Raw genomic sequence first — 18,691 nt, 5'->3', positions numbered from 1 at the left:
CAAAGTTTTTTAAAGTGATTTTTTGTTTTCTCCAGTCATTTTTCTTGTGGGACCCCAGTTGAGAAAGGATGACATAGGCACACACCAGGAAAGAGAAAATGGCAAAAAAAAAAAAATGGCTCCGTGAAAACTTTAACTGGTTCTCATAACCAGTAAATAGGTGCTTAGAATCTAAAATCGACTTCATTTTTTCCATATTATACATTGCAAACCTTCTGTAAGTTAAAACAGCGCCACTGTGTGCCCAGTTCCTGAATAACACCTATACGGAATGATATACAGAAAGTAACATCATTTTCAAAAATGATTTATTAGTAAGAGTGTACATATATGTCCCATTTTAAGTTGACAATATAGGAAACAGTTTGTTATTCTTCCTAATTTTCAGCTTACCCATTTCCCATATCTGAAAGGAATATAATATCGTGCATATGCAGTTTAACTTTGCTAATGGTGCTAAATATTAAACAATACTTAAGCTTCCCACCACCACACCCCATTCTCTTGCAATAGGTACACAATTACTTTAACTGTCAGCACATTTCCCTATTAAATCCAACAAAGGTGAGGGTAACGTTTAAATTTTCAAGGTAGATGTGATTTGATGGACAACACTGTGATCAGTGGATGGTTTCTGTCTTCAGGTTTCATCAGGATGTCTTGCCCTGAAGTTCATTTCTCTGGTTAAATCTTTACTTCAGTGACAAGAGAGGATTCCATATTTTTCAAAAGAGAGACATTTTAATAGTGGCAGCAGTTCTCTGGTGTGCAAATCTAAGATGGGAGCTATCCCCCAAGCTCATTTTCAGTGGAACTGCATGAATCATGCTTTGCTGAGATCTATGACTCATCTTGTGGTTCACTAACCTTGGATGCACCTTTCAAACAGAGTTTGTTTTCATTTCTGAGGAGTTGATGAAAGTGGGTAGTAATTGAACATTTGCTTCATTTTTCTCCAGAGACAATTCCTCCTCCTGTCTTGACTGGAGACACAGGTTTCTTAGACATAGAGGCAGCTTCTTCTGGTTTTACTTGGAGAAGACTAAAGCTGCATAGCATTTCCTCAGCAGGCAAAATATGGCCGGTTGTTGGTTTCAGAGCCACTGGGTCATCACACTTGCAGACAGTAGAAAAGCTCAGGCTATCATCTTCCAGAATTCCCTCTGCAACAAGGGAAGTGAGTTGTGGGTTTCTGGTGGACTTTGTTATTCCAACAGCAGGCTGTAGAAAGTCTACTGGAACTTCTGGCTTTTGAGAAATGCTGTGACCAGTGGAATCTGTAGGCTTCTTAGCAATGCATTCATGATTCTCATTTTCCTTGCATTTCTCCCCACTTAACAAAAATGCATCTTTTGATGATCCACTGAAGTTTTCTATTTCAAATTTCAACAACATTGGATCCTTAATATGACGGTCTTGGTTGACTGAAGAGTGGTCAAGAAATTCATGAGCTTCATCTCTGCTTCTTAAATTCAGTGAGGCCATCATTGAAAGAGTACTGGCTGTGCTAAGAGTATCTTCTTCTGGTACTCTAGTAAATATACATACGTGCATTAAAAAACAAGCTATGTAGAACATTTAAGCTTATATTATTGCTCTATGTGCATATGTAAGTGTATGAATAGAAGAACAAATGCATGCACTTGTGTTTTGTGGCAGAATAAATATCTTACATGCCAGGGGTGGGTTTCTCGCCCTGTTCCAACTGGTTCGGTTGGAACGGGGCCGGCGTCGTCCTCGTGCACGCACGTGGTGCACACATGCGTACTAGCATCTGCGCGATGCTCCAGCTGCTCCTGGAGGATCACGCAGGCGCTGTATGCGTCCTGCACATGCGTGGAAGCGCAGAACTCGTCAAAACCGGGTAAGGACCGTGGGCAGGCGGGCGCGCCCTTCGCCGCTCCCGGAAGTTACTTACTTCCGGGTTCGCCGACCAACTGGCTCGCAGGGACCGCCGTGAACTGGTTGAAACCCACCCCTGTTACATGCCATCTCTCCTCTCACTGAAGCTAATAGATCTGTTTTAAAACATGAGAAGTCATCCAGTTAGTAATTACCGTTTATGGACATGGTTATCTTCATCATCTTCATTAATGGATCCATGTTCATCACCAGAAGCTCCACTTTTTTGATTCTTGTCAGTCACGGAAGCTTCAGGAAACTGAAGTGTACTTCGACGGGAATCTGAGAAAAAAAATGATAAAGAAAATATAATGTTGATGTTCTTACTGTCTATTTCCTCCTTAGACATCCAAAACCATCCATCACTCCTACCTGCTTCAGAACTGCTCATAGTTGGGGATAAATCTTGTTTGTGTTCAGTAAATTGTCCTTCTACCTTTGACAAGCAAACCTGCGAAGGCAGGAAGCAGAGTTAAACTGTGGAATAGCAATCAATTTTCAACACAAGAGTAACTTAAACTGCCCCCAAAAGAGGATCTGATAACAGAGTTCATGTTCTCTCCAAAGGAAAGTCACACAGATGCAGCCACAACTTGAACTGTGATCTGAGTCTAAGATATGAGATAATGTTCTTAAGCAACTGGAAAGATTGCAGTTGATTAAAAATCTTCTGAAGAATCAGAACAGTTTGAGAGTGACTAATTAGAGAGTTTATGGACTTCCCTCCAACTCATCTATTCAAGCGGAAGCTAAGAAGTCGTTCATTTTAATATTTCTGCAAGATTTAGCCTTTCGTGGGGACAAACTGCTCATCGTGCTAAGATGTTCCACCACGGTTCAAGCAGTGGTGGCACAATGGTTAGAATGCAGTACTGCAAGCTAATTCTGCTGATTGCCCGCAGTTCGATTCTAAGTGGCTCAAGGGTGACCCATCCTTCCAGCCTTCTGAGGTCAGTAAAACGAAGACCTAAATTGTTGGAGGCTATATGCTGACTCTGTGAACCACTTAGAGAGGGCTGTAAAGTACTGTGAATATATAACTCATAAGTGTTGTTGCTAATGGTGATAGAATATTGGGGGTAAAGGCTATTAAGAGTGCAAAACCCCTCCACCTCCCTAGGTAGACTAGGCCAGGAAATCAGCTTCACAGGGAGAACTACCCTTTATTGAGATTTGCAGGATTCTATTACTCTATTGAGATACAGTAATAGAATCCTGCAAATCTGATTGTTCTACACCTCCACCCTTACAGTAAATGAAGCCAGTATATGCATGGTGCCTTTCCAAATGTTATCTCAATTTTTTTGGACTTAAACAAGTCCCACTAGCCTAAGTAATGGTTCTTGCACATTTTCACCAAAGACAATTTCCTTTCTTTGTACACTACTTCAATCCAGAGAACCAGACACTTTACTCCTGTAATTTTTCATTTGGTAGTCTTTGCAAGGAGAGGGTCGCATGGAGGCAAAATTAAGGTAGATCGACTGAATCCAAGAAGACATCCAGAATTCTCATTTGGGTCAATGGGTCAATTCCAAGTGTGACCCATCCTGATCTTCTCTGCCGCATGTTACTTGGAGAAGCAAACAAACCCTTACCTTCCTAGGCTTGGCTGCTGGTTTTGACAAAACTTGCCGATGAATCTTTACTAGTCTTTTCTTCAATTTCTGCTTTGGCAAGACAGCGTCACCTAAAAGAATTTAGGCTATTGTCATAAAAATGCTTTGTTCTTTTCCACTGCAAGACCTAAAGCATCTATTTTGCCCTTTAGAACCCTTGAAGACCCAGTAGATCTAAACTTTCACCCAAACCATAGGAAGAGGGAGCTTTCAGTACTACTAATAAGGTGCTAGAAGGCATATAATGTGCAAAGATTGCCCACTTTTGATCCAGATGTGTCATCTATACTTTCTAGATTTGATGGATGAGTACTTAAGCTGCTACATGCTCTTCCATTACTACATAGGTTCATCTTCTAAAATAGCAGCCAGAATAAATGGACCAAAAGTTTGATATAAGTACAAATGGGCAGGACAAGATTCCCAGCCGATTTTGAAGGAATGGTTTTTGCAGAGGTAGAAGACATGTCATTTTGAAACATTCATTCTTGTTCGTCTGTTTCTTTTAAGTTGAATATGGTAACCTCCTTCCCCATCAATTCAAATAAAAGCTAAATATTAAGCACAGTACCTTGTTTTTGCAAGTTTGATGCTGTGATCTTTTCTGCAGACTTCTTGTTAATTTTAAAGAAGAATCTGGAGTTTAAAAAAAACAACAGTTGAGCTAAGCATTAAAAAACCTTAGTGAGATGTTCAGCACACACAGGTATTAGCTCTGTTTACACAGGCAACTACAGTAGGACACCAGCAGAGAAGAGAAGATTGTGCTCCTTTTATGAAAGAGAGATTTTAAAGGGCCACACTGTGGAATTCACTTAGTTTACTTCCGTAGAAAAATGCAAAGTTCCAACAAGCTGATGCTTTGAGATGGGAAGGGCCTCTCAGATGTCCTAACCAACATGTCCATGCTGATTCGGATTTCTGAAATCTACTGCCTAACATATTCAAAGGATAAAACTGCATTTGACAAGAATAGCTATAGGAAGATTGTCCATTGGTTTTGGGAGCTGAATAGAAAATGCCATTCAAATTCTAGCGACAGGATATGGAAGACTGTTGAGTTCCTGCATTAATCTGTTTTATGTAAACTAGTAGCATAAATCTCGTTGCTTACATAATCTCAACTCTAGTCCACTGTTTCCCACCTTTTGCAATCTAGCGTCCTTTTCAACTGCAGTCAGCATAGCGTAAGTTTGAAGCTGATGTTATCCCTTGTCTGTGGAATGCCGGTCTCTGGTGTTTAACAAGACCTTTGTGATTTAAGAGGGGATTATTATAGTTATCTGTTGTGGCCCGGCAGGAGCCGTTGGAGCTGCCGCCAGACTCCGACAGCGAGAGGTGTTATGAGTCGGCCTTGGAGGAGGTGGAGGACCCTGGACAGGGTGTCGACTCCGAGCAGGGTGAGGAGAGACTGGTTGGCCACCAGGTGGCGGCAGAGCATTGGATTAAAGGGAATGTTCAGGAAAACATTTGGGAGTTATTTCAGGATGCATGCAGGCGAAGGGCTACTCGACAGAAAGAACGGAGTAACTACAGGAGGTGATTATGAGCAGCTGATGCTGATTAAGATCCTCTCCTGATTATAAAAGGGACTGTTTGTGCCACGCCCTGGTTGCAGGAGTCAACGTTCTCGTTCATGATTCAGAGAAACCAACTTGGATAAGTGGTTTGCTGTGAGAAGGTTGTTTAATTGCTGCCAGAGAGCTTATCTCTTTGTTTATTTTGGGCTTGCAGCCAACAAGAGTCTGGACTGATTAAAACATTCTTTTGTATGTCTGTTTTGGCTTTCGTTCCTGGACGGAGAAGGGGGGTCAGAACAGTTATCCATTTAGTGATGGGACTTTTTCAAGTTATAATTGTGGCAGAAGCTCAGTCAATATGAGTAGGTCATGATGAATGCTGCTAAACAGATTTAATAGGAACAGAATCATGTAACCATAGTGTTGCTCTGAATTAACTTTGCAACTTTGACAATATTTCTGGCTATGCAATTTACCTGCTAGAAGACTGGGTAGGAGAAGGCTGAGGAGACGAGGATGCATGCTGCTGGCTTTCTCCTGGCTGTGCTAAAGAACAGGTAGCATCTTGCAGTTGCCCCTGAAGAACAGCCACTGTGGAACAGGCAAGAGTCCGAATTAGCTGTGTCTTTAAAAAAAAGTCATATCACCTCTTCTTGAAATAGACGTTTTAACATTTTCAAATTTAAAAACATTTTTATCTTGCCAATTTGGCCTTCAAATCATAGTGACTTTGTTTGCAGTATAGATTTTTACTATCAGAAGAGTTTTTGCTTTCTGAATTATTTGGGAAGATTAATCTCTGATTTCTCCTACCTGTATGCTCTAATTCCTCCACGGTCCTCTCTGCTGTGAATGCTCTGCCTTCTAGTTCCTGCTTTTCCATGAACAGGCATTCGAGGTACACTCTCAGCCTCTCTGAGAGTCTTAGCTCTACACATTCAGATAGCTTCATCCAAAGGAAGCACAAAACAGGAGTCAAACCTAGGCTTTCTTTTCATGGACACATAATCAAAGATAGTGAGTCTCTTATAACAGCAACCGCCTAAATGCAGTAACTGTTGAAGCATCAGAAGTATATGCAGGAGATGCATTTTCTATATTAGAAGATGCTTTGTCCACATAGACCTACCAGTCCTACCTACAGTGGTATCTTGGTTCTCAATTGCTTTAAAACTCATTGAATGTGGTACTCAATGCATTTTGATGTGAAAATTTTGCCCTGGTACTCATTGTTTGTTTGCTACTCAAAGCACAAGCTAGAACTTGTTGCTGTTGGCTGTCTTGTGCATCACATTATTCCTTATCATGGAAAAAAATTGTTTAGTACACATCATTTTCGGTACTCATCATATCTCCCAGAAACAATTAATGATGAGTGCTCAAGTACCACTGTACAATCTTAGATTTATATGCATTTAATTTAAGATTAATCTTAGATTTATATATTATTTCAAGAAAGCAAAGATGCAACATCCCAATCTTGTGTTTTCAATAGAAATCCCCAATTCAAACAGCCAGTTCTACCTCTGGTAATACAAGTTGATCAATTTCATTCAGCAGGCAAACTAACTTGCCGTTGTCCCTCCTGGCATTCTCCAACTCATGCTCAAGTTCTAAACAAAAAAAAAAAAGGGGGGGTATCAGATCAGCATCATACACTTCCGATACCATTAAAACAGGGGCATTCATTTCCAGTATGTCCTCCAAATTAGAGCTGTGATTTACTCTGCAGCATCTCTAATTCGATCAACTTCCTCCTTGATAACACAATAAATTTGCACTTTAGAATTGTAAGCCACCCAAGAGTTACTTGGTGGAGTTGAGTGGCTACAAAAATTGAAAAATAAGCATTTGGCTCACTTTGGTGTTGTGGTCTGCCAGCAGCCTGCGGAGCTGACAACAGAGTCGGACAGTGAGGAGGTTGGGGAGGAACATGGGCCAGTCCTGAAGTCTGGGAAGTCTTGGATGAGGGCTCTGCGTCAGAGGCAGAAAGGGCTGAGGGCCATCTGGGAGTTATGTGCTGCCTGTGGAACCCCCAGAGTCGGACAGCAGCAAGGCAGACGAACAGGCTCCTCCTGTTCCCAGTGCGCACGTGCACAGAGCTGCCAGAAGGCAAGAATAGTTAAGACAGAAGGGATGACTTGGGAGTAAGGCTTGGAGGTGATGGGCCCCTCCCATAGGACATAAAGGAGGAGCAAAGGGACGTGAGCCTTTGCAGGAAACAACTTGGTTCATGCTGGTCAGTTTACCTTCTGAAAATACGTTTGGACTCTTTGCTCCATGTGGCCTTGCCAAGCTAATTGCCAATTAAGTCTTTAGCAGCATTTCAAGGAACATAAAGATGGATGCTTATCTCGAAAGACTTTGGCAGCCTACTGTAGGACTCTTTACAACTATTTGGTATTCATTACGGGCTTTGAATGAATTTAATTCACAGCCAGAGGATTTTTGGGGCTAAGCATCTGCTTTTTACTGTATCAGCTTAGGTCAGAACACTTGGATGGCACCCAGGGCCCTTCCCAATTTGTTCACATGTTGCTATTTTATTCAATATTTTCTCCTTCCCAGAACTTTTAAGAGACTTTTTTTTGGTAATTGTGACTTTTCATATATTATCACATTGTACTTATTCTAGTCTAGCGACATTACATTTTGTGTGTTTGTGTGTGTGTGTCATCTTCAAAATATTTTCTCTAATCTTACCTTTTATTGAATTAGAAAGGGGGAGGAAATTTTTGTTGGACCTCCATTTATTTTTTTATTATTGGTGGGACAACTTAAAAATGGCTACTCATACTTCCCATACTTGCAGCTTTAAAGCCAATAATGTTTTTTCTTCAAAACAGCAATGTTTAGGAATTTGTACTGCACCTTAAAGCGAACAATCAATGAATATCACTGAAAGCAGTAGAATTTATATGAGCCAATGTGCTGGCGATGAAGTGGAAATCATCTCTCTTATACCACGGTCTGTGTTTGCCCAAAAAACTTCATGGAACAAATATACCATTTCCGTATTAATAACACACAATAACTTTATATTTTATATGTGTGTGTGTGTGTGTGTGTGTGTGTTTTATTTGTGCTGATAAATAAATAAAGGGAGACTAGTATAGATCTATTTCAAGCTATTTAGCTGTCATCAGCTAGCCATACCCCTTACATATATATATATGTGTGTGTGTGTGTGTATATGTATATGTGTATACACACACACACACACACATATATATATAATAAAGATATACACTATAAAGCTCAATAGGTGGAATACTCAAAACTGGCTGGAATTTGAAATCTTTGTCTTTTAAATTTGTCAAGTTTGAGAAGCAATGCTTTAGAAGAGGCTGTTAATTGCTAGTAGAGAAATGATTGTAGTCTTGTTACATCAAGTTTCAATAGATTAATAAAATCACTTTACCTCTGATACGCCTTTGATATACTTCGGTATCTTCAGTTGCCATATCTGTGGCCAAGTGTTCTCTTTGGGATAGAGAATCTTGGTCTTGCTAGAAAGGAAGTGTTTATTTTTTAAAAAAAAATTAGCCATCTTATGTTTTCCACTTATAAGAGATCATAGCCATCATTTCCATGGAAGATCCTTCATCTATCTATATATTACTGAATTGAAATGCTTTTAATTGGATGAAATGATACATTACAGGGCAACCATTTTTTGAATATGGGTCACCTCAAATGGACTAACTTACAGAATGCATCCTGAATCCAGGACCCACAACTCCTAAAGAATAAAATTTGGGGACGTTGTAGCCGTTTCTGTGCTATTGGCAGTTGCTGCACTGCTGTGCTGTTTTCTTCTTCAGCCTTCTGTGACAGTTTCCCAGCTACTCTTGAAATCCCTCACTGCCTTTCCTACTCAGAAAAAGCCACTTACTTCCCTGCCAAATTCCCACAAGGAGAAGCAGATAAGAAGTTGTTCCTGCTCCCTTTACTTTTTGGCTCACCCTTGGTCATACTGTTTTTCTCTGTTTAGGTAAAAAAATATCTCTAAAGCAATGGCTCAGCATAACTCATGTTGTCTAATAATCTAGTAATCATCTATCACTTTTGGTAAGATGAGGCATCCCTGCTGAATAGTATCTCTTGCCATGGTTTTAACCCTATATTTTCTGGAAATCAATACTTTTTAGGTGCCCCCCTGAAAGGGCCAGAAAGTTATAAGATTTGCATTTTTCTTTAATTTCTCATCAGTTAATTGTCTAATTATATTCTCTGCTGGGCAACTAGCATTGGTATAATTTGATAGTGATTTCCAACCGACTGCTTTCCTAACTCAGTTTCCTGTTTCTAGGATTCAGAATTTCCTACCTACTTGCTTGAAATTTTGAAAGTTTTCTTCTCACTATCCAACATCAGCTCAGAGAAAGTTTGTGTTGCTACCCCATTCAATAAATAAGAAACCATTTTGAATTGGTCCTTTTCTAAAACACTAGTAGCCAGTGGTTCTAAAATATTAATATTCAGTAGAGTGATTATAGCAATAGCAATAGCAGTTAGACTTATTTACCGCTTCATAGGGCTTTCAGCCCTCTCTAAGCGGTTTACAGAGTCAGCATATTGCCCCCAACAACAATCCGGGTCTTCATTTTACCCACCTTGGAAGGATGGAAGGCTGAGTCAACCCTGAGCCGGTGAGATTTGAATAGCCGAACTGCAGAACTGCAGTCAGCTGAAGTAGCCTGCAGTGCTGCATTTAACCACTGTGCCACCTTGGCTCTTATTACAGTTAACAATATTTTCTCTTAAACACATTACACTTGCACCCACAATTACTACGGTACTGAACTCCAGTGACAAGGTCCACCTATGGTTTTCTATATTTCCATAACTTTCTGCCCTTGGACAGATCTGATTTTGACCATTTTTAAAGCACAGTTTCAACAGAATCAGTGCATTCAGTCTTGGATCGTAAGTGGACAAAGACCTTGTCATCAACAGATCACAAAATCATGAAGTAGGTTTTTTTAAAAAATTCTTCAAAACTCTTCATCAGAATAGAAGCTGGACAATAAGGATGTGGAGAAAGGAAGCCAGTTTGGTATAACAGTTGCCAAATACTGAGTATGGTAGTTAATGGTTTCATTTTCCCAGGGAGTATTTCAGTATCAGCAGCTATTAGCAATGATATTAATAGCTGAGCAATTCATGCAACCTACAATATTCACAGGTTTCAAATAGTAAACTTTAAGTTTAAAACAAGTAGCTTAGCTTATCTTGTATATCTACATATCCTTCCTCATGTAACATCTAATAGAGATCTTTAGAAATCTCAATTCTTACTTAGTATTTACAGCCTTTGGGGTTATGCCAGAGTGCATAGAGTAAGAATATAATTCAGATTTACCTGTACATCACTTCCTGGATCAATGGAGCCATCATCATTTGAATGGGATTCTTCCCGCTGATGTTGCTGTGGTGGATTCAGCACAGCCCCTGAGGAGAATACAATTCTTGAAAAACTGAGAACATGAAGCAGAGACCCTGTTTTTCCAGCACAAGTAGCACCCATAATGTTTGTGTAATAGCATAGCAATGAACATAGTGCAAAAGGTGTTAACATCTTTGCAACTCACTGAAAATCTGCAAGGTTAGTTAAAGGTTTCCAAGGCAAATTCAAGCCAGTTCTCGTTGCAGGCAGATGAAGCCCTGATTAAAACATTCTCCGTTGTCTTGAGGTTCAAGTATAAAAACTAATCAGAAGATTAAAACCTATAAACTCTTTTTTTCTCTCTCTCTCCCAAATATGTTTTATTTGCATTTTCATTTCATACAGTCACATATATACTGTGCATGACCGGGGCCATATAACATTGAGCAATAAACACAGCCATCCTTGTCAAAAATACTCCCCAAAATACAAACCCAATATACCACTTCAACCCTCCATACACCCTTTCTTTCACCCCCCTCCAACTTTCCTTTCTCCCCTCCAACATTCCCCTCTCCTACTTCCCCTCCCCCTCTATCACTCCTTTCTCCCAATACACTCCCTCCCTTCCATCTCACCCTCCCTCCGATCCTCTCTCCCACCCTCTCTACCCCTCTTTCTTCTTTCCCTCTGCTCCTCCCTTCGGTGTATTTCTACTATCTATCAATATATTCAGCTTCTTATTTCTACACTAGAATTAAAAAGGCAACAGTATACAAGTGCAATGATTGCACTTGAAAACCTATAAACTCTTAATGAGTTACAGCTCAGTTGGAAAGGAGGGGAAAACACACCCATTTTGCATAGAAAAGGTCTCCATTTAAATCCAATCTCGGGCAACTGTGGCTAGAATTAACCAATGATTAAAGTCTCATGCTTGAGGAAGAACCTAGAGTTCCAGGACCAGTCTTGAGTATAGAAAAGAATAGAGTTGGAATTGTTCTATCTGGAAGTCCCAAAGGTGCTTTTTTTCTTTTTGTCCAAAAGGCAATTGGACTTTCAGGGTGGGGGTGGGGGTGTTAGAAAACATTTTGCATCTTATCTAAGAAGCTTTTTCAGTTCTGACTAGAGGGGAATGGAAGCATTTAATGGAGAAATGAAATGTTTTGAAACCAAGACTTAACTTGGTTCAGTTACCTTTGTGAGAACCATGCCCTGGATGATGGAGAATGTCCACAGACTTTTATTTGAAAGCTTCCTATTCTCCTAACACTCCGTGGAGTGTAAAGCAGGAGCATATTTACCTTTTACTATTTAAAATACAACTTCCCATTTAATCCTTTAAATCATTATTTCTCAACCCAGCAAAAGCAGTAGTAAATGAAATCATAGTTAACTTAGAGATGCAATAAGAGTTCTAAGGTATTGCTAAATTTCAACATTTCCTTCTCTAGTAACAACCTCTTGATTAAAAAAAAAATCTTCCTCCAAAACTAATGTTCCATTGCTAATGGTCTACATTTATTCATCATTCCAAGGAAATAAACTCCCAACAAACCTTTGACTTTCAAACAACAAAGAGCTGATTTTATTCCACCTCTCCGGCCATTCCTCTGATTAGACATATTTGAGCCTCACAAAAGTCTCCCACTGAACTTCCTTTTTATCTTTATTTGCTGTTCTCCCATTGGAGAAACTTACTAATTGGTTTGAGGTCTCAGCTGACCATCTTATAAGGTAGCCAACATTTAAATTAGCCCCTGCAGCTATGCTTCTAACAGGCCTTCCTTGCTAGCAGTTAGCAGATCAGGTTTGGCTTTAAAGTTGCCTACCATTTTTTTCTGCCTAAAATAAATCTTATTACGGTTAAGGGTTTCCCCAAGCTACCATTATGGGAGAATGGCCTATTGACTAGGGTTTTTCATGCTTTGCATAGAACAAGCAATGCCTTAACGAAATTGAAACTTTTTACAATTGAATTTTACAATGTGATTGTAAAAATATATTGTCCTGAAGGTTGAGAAGTGAAATCTTGGATGAGAAAGCGAAACATTTTCAAAGTGGGGGGGGGGGGGGGGGAAAGGCCAGGTGCCTTTTGGAAAGGGAACTTTGGGACAGCCTGACCTGGATGATTGAGAATCTCCACAGATGTAAAAAGATATTTTGACAACCCTGTGTGACTTATATTTCTGGTACTATCTATGAAGAAATACATAGTAACCAATTGTCCATCATCACATTTACACAGAGAAAACTAGGAAGATTAGAATCACAATTGTGTTCTTCACTGCTACTAGCAATTCTTCAATGGGTGATTCTGTTGTTATCTGTTTTTAGGGAATACTCCTTAATTTCTGGCTCCTTGTGATTTCTGGAGATGCTTTGCAGCTGATTCTATCAGATTCATTTCTCCTCTCCCTGCTTCAATCAGGATCTGTGGTACGTTTCAACATCGACTAGTGGATGTATTTTGACAATACCTAGACAGTATTGGTTCCTCTGGGCTCTAACATACACTCCTAAGAGGCCTGTTTAGCATCTTTTGTTTTTGGAGAAAAGGTACTCCTCATTTAGCAACTGCCTCATTTAATGACTGTTTGCAGTTTTAGGATGGTAGGATTGAAAAAAATAACTTTACAACCAACACTGAACATTTACTACCTTGAACTACGCCGTCTACATTCCGACCTGATCTTAGTGCACAAGATAATCTGTCATAATGTCCTACCTGTTAATGGCTACTTTCACCTCAACTGCAATAACACAAGGACTATCAATTGATACAAACTAAATGTAATCCGTTCTAATCTTGATTGCAGAAAAAATGATTTCAGCAATAAAGTAGTGAATGTGTGGAACACCCTATTTCCGTGATGGCAATAGGTGGCACGTGGAGCCATTTCAGAGGGCACATAAGGTGCTGCCCTCCCAGCTCCAGCACACATGCGCGTTCTGGCCAGTTGATTTTTGGCCTTGATTTTTGCCTGTTTTTCGCCCTCCGGAGGGCGAAAAACTGCCCAACGCAACCCACCGGAAGTTTGGGAACGAACTTCTGGGTTGCCCATTGCGCCGTTTTTCTCCCTCCGGAGGCAGCCTGCTGTTGTTGTGATGAAGAAAAACACACTGGCAGGAAGAAGGTTAGTGGGAAGGCACCCCAAACAGCTCGTGGGAGCTCCCTTTTATTGTCATACAGTCTCCATGGCAAGAACTGATTCATTGATCAAAGTACACTTGTATTGATTGGATTGGCTAGACAAAGTCCATGCTGTGGTTTGTTATCCACGTGAGAAGGTTAATGGACAGCTCATGGGTTCCTGCTGCAAGCGATGTGATGTGCCTACGTGCCAAACCTCATGTTTCACACTTATTAAGGAAGGAGGTTAGTGATCATTGTGCTGACGTTGCATTCCTCAGCGTGGTTTGCCAGCTACTGAGAAAGCAAACATCCCCACAGCCTGCAGAAGGGAAAAAAATGGCCTAACGCACCTCCCGGACGTCCAGAGGCTTCAGTGAGGGCTGCATGCATGCGCAGGGTGTGTGTGCATGCATGTGCGGGGGAGGGCATTGCATTATGGGTATGGGCATGTGTGCGCGTGACCCCCCCCACTCCTCCCGCTTTTGGCATGCCTCGACAAAAAGGTTAGCCATCATTGCCCTACCTGATCCTGTTGTTAGTTCCTCTAACCCCCATACCTTTTACCTTAAGCTCTCTACCTGTGGACCTTACGCATTTAAGAGGTCCCTAAGGGGCAGTGGTGGGTTTCAAAAATTGTTTGAACCTACTCTGTGGGTGTGGCCTCCTGTGTGGGAGTGCCTTGCCACCCATGTGACCGGATATGAAGATGCTGACAACACTTGTCAGAACCACCTTAAATTACCTCACACACAGCACTGGCATGCATAAGAATATGATGTAAACTTGTTTTTTAAAAGGCATCTTTGGTTTGCGTTAAAACAACTTCAACACACACAATGTTCTGATTGCACCACAAACGCAGTAGTCATCCTTACCTTTCACAGAGGCACTGAGGTTTATAAATATGAGCATGATAGTGTAGAATAATCATATCCAAGGACCAGTGGTGGGTTTCAAAATTTTTTGGAACCTCTTCTGTAGGTGTGGCCTGTTTTCCGGGTCCACTGGTGGAACCTCTTCTAACCGGTTCGGTAGATTTGATGAAACGGTTCTACCGAATAGGTGTGAACTGGTAGGATCCCACCTCTGTTAAGTGGGCATGCATAAGCGTACCAGTGTGCCTACCGTCCCTGTCCTACTGTCCACATACTCTTTTTATGTGATTATGCCTGTTTTGCTTATTTATATCCATTTACTTGTGCCATTTTTTCCCATGTGTTTTCATACTTGTTTCCTTGTACTTGTTGAGAAAAAAATACACAAATAAATAAAAATAAACATCACACTTATGACCTCAGGTCTGTAAAGCAAAGGGATGCTGAAGAAAGCTCACAAGCATAGTGGGTATGGCCTCACTTAACCAGTTGCGTGTCCCAATCGTGAGCACTTTTTAAGATGATTGCCTATAGTGATTAAAACCTACTTTTCCAGTTGCTTAAGCTATGATGGCAATTTAAACTGCCTCAGCGCTACAGTCTGGCTCTGCCTTCCATATATATTGTTTTGTTGTTGATTTCTTGTTTTGAAATCATTTGTGATTTGTTGTAGTAGTAATATATATTTTGATGTTTTATTATACTCTTTATTATACTCTGGGCTTAATGGGACTAAGGAATTGTATGGCTCAATATGATGGCACTTACTGCAATTGTTTTATCGTCTTTTAAAACATGTCTTTATGCATCTCAAATTCCATTTGTCTGAACATCTACTATACAATTGTGATTAAAATTTTTTTTAGCGCAACCTTAATATAGCCTTTTTTGGTGGATTCTTTATGTAAACTTTATTGCTTACAAGTGGATTTGCACAGTGTTCTTACATTTAACCGGTTGTCGTCCGTGAAACAGACAATCCAGTTGTTAACGACTGTCCTCTGCAGTGGAGCAATTTTCATTTTTTACGCTAAAACGCCAATAGAAAGCTATGCCTTTTTTTCAAACGGAACAGCTGAAATGCTAAGGAACAGGCTGGCCTACCTAAAACTACCAGCAGGACCTCTGAGGGGCAAAAACATTCGAACAACACCAACACGGCCACGAGCACCTTAATATAGTCTAAGTTGCTTCTGAGAATTATCCAAGACTGAACTGAGAAAAAGAGCAACATAAGTCTCCTACAGTTCCAAGCCATCTGCATCTTGGCTGAGTTGCTGACATATGAATCTATAGATTAGGTTAAACAACTTGGTGGCCTTTGGGTAACACATATACTCCCTTAAGGGTCCACCAGATTCTTTTGTCTCTCCCAATTTAATTTTTAGAAGATTCTTCTTTCAGAAGCTAATCAGGATGCAATGCACCAGTCTCTAGCATAAGTACTCAGAAAGATCCTTGACTCCCTTCCAGTGGTCCTAACTGGCAGGGGGAAAAAAAAGAGAAATATTCATGAGATGGGGAACAGTGTGAAGTGGCTGTAGGTGGGTGGAGCAACCTTGCCACTTTGTTTGGGGTAGTCAAAGGTGGTCCTTGACTTTTAGCAGCTCAATTAGTGACCATTCAAAGACATAGCAGCACTGAAAAATGTAATTTATGAACCTTTTTCAGTTATGACAGTTGCTTCATTCCCCAGTCATATGATCAAAATTCAGATACTTGGCAACTGACTCATATTTATGACGGCTGCAGTGTCCCAGGGTCATGCGATTTCCCCCCTTTGCAACCTTCTGACCAGCAGTCAATGGGGAAGCCAGATTCATTTAACAACCATGTTACTAACTGAACAACTACAGTGATTCACTTAACGACTGTGGCGAGAAAGGATGTCAATGGGGCCAAAACTCACTTAAACAAATGTCTCGCTTAGCAGCAGAAAGTTTGGGTTCAGTTGTGTTCCTAGGTCGAGGGATATCTGTATTTTTTATATCCGGCCATGCTAATCATAGCAGTTGGCCACTAGAGACTCACAACTTTGAATGATTAAAAGATTTCCACTGTAATGTAGAAAATCAGTGATCGATGGGCAATATCAGATGGAAAGCAGAATTTTGCAAGAGCAGGTGATGGAAGGCCTCTCCTCATCCTTCTAACAGCTCAGAAGCCGGTAGGAAAGGATATCTATGGAGGCAAAGATGAACCACAATGAGCTCTTGACTTATATGGCTATGAACCAGTGGTGGGATTCAAATAATTTAACAACTGGTTCTCTGCCCTAATGACCATCTGGGTAGGTGGGGCTCGGTGGTCATGTGACTGGGTGGGCGTGGCCAACTCAAGGTCACTCAGGTCGATGGGCGCTTCATCTTAGCTGTTACAATGTAGCAAGGGTTAAGCGGAGAGGCAGTTTCTGTAAGCAGGTCAATAAAGATTAAGCTAGAAACAACACTAGAATATTTCCTTCCTGCTTTCCTTACAGGATTAGCCCTGAAAAGTGGAAAAATACAAAAGGAGATTTCTTCCAACAATCGGTTCTCGGAACTACTTAGAAAGTTACCAACCGGTTCTCCCGAATAGGTGAGAACTGGCTGAACCCCACCACTGCTATGAGCTAACTTTTGAGTATGAAAGAGTTGTTGAGAAACTTCTAGCTCTAAAGGCTCATGATTGATGAAACGCCCACCCCCTAAAGAAAAGAAGAAGCCTCCATATGAACAGTACAGAACAGACTCCCATTTTCTTTAACATTTATTGATCATGTTTAACTTATTCAGATATCACAGTTTTTTTACATTAAAATATTTCCATGCTATTTCCCCATCCCCGTGATTCCCAACCCTCCCCAGATTCAGAGAAAAATAGAATTGACACAACTTCGATGGAATGCATCAAGCGTAAAGGGGGGGGGGGGAGGCTACTGCACCTAAGTTACAGAGCACACAGAACAAAACAGTACAAAGAAGATCTGCGTAGGACAAAGCTTGGGAGGGCCAAAGCGGGGGCGGGGGGGACACGTTGGGATCGAGAGTCTTTGCAGCTTGAACCATCACAACAAACCTTTCCAAGCAATACCCAACTGAGATCTGGGGTGTTGTCCTGTAGTTTTGTGATCTGGATCACCAAAATTGGGAGTAGTGGGAGAGCTCCCCCCACCCCCCAGGAATAGGTTGGAAACCAAAATCAAGGTGAAAACGTACCATGTATTTTGAAATTCGCGCAAGCCCATTCTACAAAAGCATCGGGTGGCCAACGCCATCTTACTGCCTATCGCCAAAGCAATGTTTGGAACCTGTGCTCAATGGCTAATGAAGTTCACCTATGGAAAGATGGTTTAAAGAAAAAATTCAAGGTTGGGGTAGGGTTGAAACCTAAAAACGTTCCGAAGGGTCTCTCAATAACAGGCTTTAAAATGGCTCTTTGCCTGTTTAGGGTGCCTTCTAACTTTCTGGATCATGAGGAATTGAACAATTGTTCTAAACTTTGAAATGATCCACGCATATTCCAAGCAAAGGCCTCCTCGGCTTTATTCAAACCTAAGGCTCTGTTGCAGTTGGGAAACATTGGGCCTTCTCCAGAGTATTGTGAAGACAAATAAAGGAGAATATTCGTAGCCCAGGATTGATATGAGGGATCCTTGGTCCTCTCTGAGCTGGTTTGTTTTCTTGCAGACATTTCATGACCCAACTAGGTAACATCATCAGTGCTGGTAAGGAGCGGGCTTTTTCTCAAATTATATTCTGGTGGTTTGCCTGTCACTATTGGTGGTGGTGGGGGTCTTCATTTGATTGGGCTGTTTTCTGTTGGCTCTTGGGCAGTTTCTTGATACCCCAATCAAAAAAACCTGCCAAATTGCCCACAGTAAACAACTCAACCAAAGAATCTCTTAAGATCATCCCCACCAATACTGATAGGGCAAACCACGAGTGTGACCCGACAAATGTGCACACGACAAAAGCGCGCTGAGAAAACCACGGCGAGAAAACCCTGACGTCATAAACGCGCCCACAACAATGCGCCGACAAAACCGCGCCGACAAAACCGCGCCCCCAAAAGCGTGATTTAAGTTAAGGTAAGGTTCAGGGTTAGGTTTAGGGTTATTAGATTGTTATTAGTTGTTTGTTGAAGGCACACTTTTGTCGGCGTGCTGTGGTCGGCGCGCTTCTGCGCACATTCATCGGAGCGATTTCGACCTCGCGGTTTTCTCGTTGTGGTTTCGTCGGCGCACTTTTGTCGAGCGCGCATTTGTCGGT

The 18,691-nt window shown here is 41.1% G+C and overlaps 1 protein-coding gene across 1 annotated transcript; it reads right to left on the bottom strand.

Annotated features, from left to right (window-relative positions):
* Positions 1–340: 340 nt before the first annotated feature.
* Positions 341–10,571, bottom strand: LOC116516327. Its single transcript, XM_032228756.1, has 10 exons — positions 10,407–10,571; positions 8,463–8,550; positions 6,566–6,654; positions 5,855–5,987; positions 5,518–5,632; positions 4,093–4,157; positions 3,501–3,592; positions 2,275–2,353; positions 2,058–2,184; positions 341–1,531 (listed from the first exon to the last, which is right to left on the bottom strand). The coding sequence occupies exons 1-10, from the start codon at positions 10,569–10,571 to the stop codon at positions 946–948; spliced, it is 1,539 nt and encodes a 512-aa protein (XP_032084647.1). The 3' UTR covers positions 341–945.
* Positions 10,572–18,691: the final 8,120 nt, after the last annotated feature.

Source organism: Thamnophis elegans, chromosome 13, assembly GCF_009769535.1.
Source record: "Thamnophis elegans isolate rThaEle1 chromosome 13, rThaEle1.pri, whole genome shotgun sequence".
Classification (NCBI taxonomy): domain Eukaryota; kingdom Metazoa; phylum Chordata; class Lepidosauria; order Squamata; family Colubridae; genus Thamnophis; species Thamnophis elegans.
The sequence above is the reverse complement of the archived record's forward strand: the minus strand, read 5'-3'. Positions and strand labels throughout refer to the sequence as shown.